This window comes from Poromitra crassiceps, assembly GCF_964638095.1.
Source record: "Poromitra crassiceps genome assembly, chromosome: 12".
In the NCBI taxonomy this organism is placed as follows: Eukaryota; Metazoa; Chordata; class Actinopteri; order Beryciformes; family Melamphaidae; genus Poromitra; species Poromitra crassiceps.
In genome coordinates this window covers 3,976,671-3,981,670 of record NC_139632.1, presented here as the reverse complement: position 1 = coordinate 3,981,670, position 5,000 = coordinate 3,976,671, and the positions used below count along the sequence as shown (strand labels likewise).

Genomic DNA, 5,000 nt, shown 5'->3' with positions numbered 1-5,000 from the left:
GTGGGGGGGGGGGGGGGTAGGGTGGGGTTTGGGTTGGGTGTGTGCATGTATGGGTGGGTGGGTTAGGTGAGGATTCTTTCGAAATGTCCAGGCATGTTATAGATCTATTTTGCATGTTTGTATGTTCACAGTCGTGTGTGTGTGTGTGTGTGTGTGTGTGTGTGTGTGTGTGTGTGCGTGCGTGTGTGTGCGTGTGCGTGTGTGTGTGTGTGTGCGTGTGTGTGTGTTGTTCACCTGTTTTTTCTTGTAGAAGCCCTTTTTGTCACAGTTGGGGATGCGGAAGCCTCTGGGGTTGAGCACGTTGGTGATTTTAAGACTGTTCAGGATGCTCTCCATCTCCCTCCGGCAAGGCCCCTAGCGACACGGCAAACACACACACCCGACAAGGCCGAGATTACGCACTCGTCATCCTTACACCATCACAGAAGAACATGACGGAACACGGAGATGTTTTACGGTGGACATCAGAGTCTAGAAGTTCCAAAATGAAACATCCACCTTTTTTTTTGAAAGAAGCGATACTGCCTCTTACAAAATGATTGAACACAACAAAGTGAAAACAGGATTGTAGGGTAACTTAAAGGTCCCCCTTCGCGTCATTACAACATCATTACCTATCCCAGTTCATTCACAGAACCTCCCGGTCCAAACGCCATCGTAACGATGCCAGAGCCGTATAATAATAGAAGAGTTGCGACATCTCCATTCACTCCAACGGACCAGTTTTTTTTTACCTCACAAAAGTTCCCGGAAGTAAGGTTCTGGATTAAGCAGCGCTGTCGAGTTGCAGCAAAATGGACAGTTTGGGATGTACTTTGAAAGGGTCAGGCGTTTAAAGAATCAAATTGTACATTATCGGGTTTATTTTAAGCATTCAAATGTAGCGCAAGCCCCCTTCCTGGCTATTCATTGGCTACTAAGTCATGCATTTTGGACCTCCACTGGCGCGCCACTCTCTCACATTGGTTCCCAAACTGTGGTCCTAGGGCTCCGCCTGGTGGTCCGCCAGAGAATTGCTTGTTTGTTTTGTTGTTTTGTTGTTGTTTAAACAAACAACAGTTTTCAGATATACACATTGAACCTGAGGAGTAGCCGGATTGGGCCGATTTTCAGAAATATCGCGATATTTGGGAAATATCACAATTTTGAACTTTTACTTTCAGAGGCTGCAGCAGGCTTAGTTTTAAAGGAGAATTTCGGTTTTTTACACCACGGTCCTCATTTCCAGCTTAAAATATGATGTTTTACTCACCGAAATATGTTTGGCTTCATTTGTATGCCAACGGAAGATTTTGAGCTCCGAGTAGTCTCCTCAAACAGGCTATAACGAGAGCCTGCGGCGAGTGCGGGGCATGCTGCACACGCTCTCTAAATGACACTTTTTCTGTCAGATCACGGTTCATTATGGTTGTAAATATAATTATTTAGCTAATAGCTAGAAGCTAAGCTAACAACAACACAACAGTCAACGTTGATCTGCCCCGGATGGGGTCACAGTGCCCATCTTCCCCCTCTGTGGTTTCTCTGAAGAAGTGTGGTTTCACAGCCTGTTTGAGGAGACTACTCGGAGCTCAAAATCTTCCGTTGGCATACGAATGAAGCCAAACATATTTCGGTGAGTAAAACATCATATTTTAAGCTGGAAATGAGGACCGTGGTGTAAAAAACCGAAATTCTCCTTTAAAGCCAGAGTGAAGTTTCTGGTATCATATGAAACTAGAACACCTAAGGAATCGATTTGTACCAACCATGTCATGCTAGTTTGTCACGAAGGTAGCTAAATAACACTCCAAATTTAGGCTAAATGTTGGCGAGGGAACACAACATTTTCAAAGGGGTTCTCTTTTTCACAGCCTAATGTTGGCAGGTTTGTGTGTGTGTGTGTGTGTGTGTGTGTGTGTGTGTGTGTGTGTGTGTGTGTGTAATGATAGTAATAGTTACACCATGGCGAAACTGCTCCCGATGACATCATTATGACATCATTTGACATCATTTGACACACATTCAGCGAGAAACCGACTATAATGAAGACATGTGCCAACTTTCACGTGGTGTTCAGTATTTTAACACATTCACTGCCACCAGTTTTTTTTTTACTGTAGGTAGCTTCTGCCAAGATTTTTTTTTGAGGATTCTGGCTCATCTTTCAAGAGGATTATTTTCTGCTAGTATTTTGTGAACACAAAATATCTCAAAAGAACTAATAGAATGTGTGCTTTCTCTGTCTAAAAGAGTTAGTTTGTAGAGTTAGTAGTTATGTAGGCATTAGCAGTTGAATACAGCATGGTTTCAGCGTCTGAAAATTTAAGCTGAGATAAATGGCTTTTTGTGAAATTCGATAGAACAGTCACTTTAACCATTTATTTTTGGCATCAGTAAGACGTCAGACATCTAAACAATACTTTTGAACAGTAATTTCCTCCATAACAGCAGGAAACCCCCCTCTCCTTCAAACTCCTCCCTCCGTGTGTGTCCTCCTCCTCCCTCCGTGGCTGCAGCGGGTGTGTGACAAGCGAGTTGTTGTCTGTGCTGCCTGGCTGCCCCTCGTCGGGCGAGTCTGGATGGGCTCGCTCGTTTCTTGGGGTTTCGGTTGAGAGCTTTGATGAAGCTTTTGCGATTCTGGTCTTATTTATGCTGCGTGTTTCAAAGTGTGTTGCACCCATAATCTATTATGCAAATTTGCAATCCCCCACCGCCAGCTCCCAGCGCGAAAGCGAAAGCGTTTTCGCCAATCCATTTTCATGAGAATGGCTTCCTCACGCGGCTGTTTTTTCTTGGCTTTCTCTCGTCTGGAGAGCACTGTCGCCACTTAGTGGGTCGGTAAAATAGATTATACACATTCAATACCTCCCATATTTTTATAGGAGATGTAAAAGGGGTTGATCGACGTCCCACCGTCAAAAAAAAATATTTTTTTTTTTGGACGAGATATCTCGTCCACGGCAGTCAACCATTGGTTTCTGCTTGACGAGATATCTCGTCCACGGCAGTGAACGTGTTAAGAAGACACGTTTTTTTTTTCATTTCCTGAAAAGTTTCCGTTTCAGAGATACGAGGTTTCCGCCCGTCGTCCAGCGACGATATAATACTACCGATTGTGTAATGATACAAAGCGGGTTAAAAATCAGCAAAGTTCTCTAACTCCTTGGTTGAAAAAAAAATTATAACATTACAACACAACTGAACTTTAAATCGTGTCTTTTTCCTTCCAAAAATGAACAGTTTTGTGAGCAGAATTTCTGAGTGGGGGTGACTCGACTTACATACTCGGTCTCCCTCTTGCTCTCCAGGGAGAAGTTGTGCATGTCTGTGTTGGCTCCTCCGGACACCGACTCCACCTTGTAGCTCTGGCTCTTCCTGCTCTGCTCCTTCTTGATCAGCTTGGTGTGCAGCGGGGGCCTGGTGTCCATGGACCCGCGCCCGTGCCCGCCCTCCACGGCCGTCGCCGCGCCCGCCGCCAGCGCCGTCATCGACGTGGTCGCGTTGGCACGACCTTCTTCTCCCTGATCCCTGGCGTTCTCTGTTCAAAGGGGGCAATGGAAAATGGTCGTCACATTTCCAAACATTTCATATAGGGGGTGCACCGATCGATCGGCAAGCAATCTGTATCGGCCGATTTTGACCTCAAATGTGCGATCGGCTGATTGCCGATGTTTCGGCTGATTGCCGATATTTTTTTATATTAAAAAATAATAATAATAAAATAAAATAAAAGCCCTATCACTAATCAGGCTTTCCAACGATATAAAATACAATGCCAATTGGTATTATTAAAGGGGAGAAATAATCGACCTAAAATAACGTTTCCAAACTTTCTTTGAGGAGTTTATATATCGGTGATCGGTGATCGGTAATCGGTGATCGGTCGATGATCGGTTGGGCAGATATTTCCCATAGGCGATCGGCAATCGGTGATCGGTGGCAAAAAACGTGATCGGTGCACCCCTGATTTCATACACTCGCGATAAAGTGTGCGGGCCTTGTGCGTGTGGGCTTGCGCGCGTGTTTAACGCCGGGTGCAGGCGCAAACTGGAGGCGTGCCAAGTCATCCGCTATTCTCCGTGCCCCGCAATTATATGCCACCTGTGCGCGCCGCAAACGGGATTTTGGCGGTCTTTAACCACCTGAATTATTCACAGGCGTGGCCCTGGCAATGCCTGGGTGTTACATCAATCAAACCAATCAGATTCCTGTCTCGCATTCCCTTTAATACAGCTTGCGTGATGCATGCTGCAATTCTCTCCATGCGTCATTTGGACATCTCACAACAACCGTCACATCATATACCTGTTGAACACATCTGTGATTTCATGCAATTCGGGTTTCTTTTGTTGACTGGAAAATAGAAACGTGTTTGCAACGGGGAAACGGGGACATTTGATTGACAATAATATTGCAATAGTATAATTTTTTTATTTTCTCTATCACTGAGAGCGAGGGCGAGTGAGTGACATAGCCGAGAGGGGGGGGGGGGGGGGGGGGGGTTAGAGCTGACAGTGTGTGTGTGTGTGTGTGTGTGTGTGTGTGTGTGTGTGTGCATGTGTGTGTGTGTGTGTGTGTGTGTGTGTGTGTGTGTGTGTGTTTTAGGTGGTAACAGATAAAGTGTGTGCGGGGGGCGCAGATGATATTATTAGGCCATGCTGCTGGCAAAGATTCCTGTCAAATCGTTAAAGACGACCATCTGACTGAGCTGAAGCGATGTGTGTGTGTGTGTGTGTGTGTGTGTGTGTGTGTGTGTGTGTGTGTGTGTGCGCGTGCGTGTGTGCGTGTGTGCGTGTGCGTGTGTGTGTGTGTGTGTGTGTGTGCGTGTGCGTGTGGGGGTGTGTGTGTGTGTCCCTAATATAGGAGAGGACCCAACTATCATATGCCAGCGGTCAGCAGCCACACCACCACAGTCAGACAGACGCTACCGCTTGACTTGACGGAGCTAACTAAGCTTGAATGCCTGGGAGAAGCACTGGGGGAGACGGAGGAGGGAGGCTGCTGGGAGGAACACACAC

At 46.1% G+C, this 5,000-nt stretch overlaps 1 protein-coding gene across 1 annotated transcript in view; it reads right to left on the bottom strand.

Moving 5' to 3' along the window:
- Positions 1-5,000, bottom strand: part of igfbp3 (insulin-like growth factor binding protein 3) — a gene marked incomplete at its 5' end in the record, with an annotated part of 33,710 nt that overhangs the window by 24,319 nt on the left and 4,391 nt on the right. Inside the window, 2 exons of the mRNA XM_083648440.1 lie at positions 235-354; positions 3,264-3,520. Of these exons, the coding sequence (XP_083504566.1) occupies positions 235-354; positions 3,264-3,520 (377 nt within the window). The remainder of the gene's footprint in view (positions 1-234; positions 355-3,263; positions 3,521-5,000) is intronic.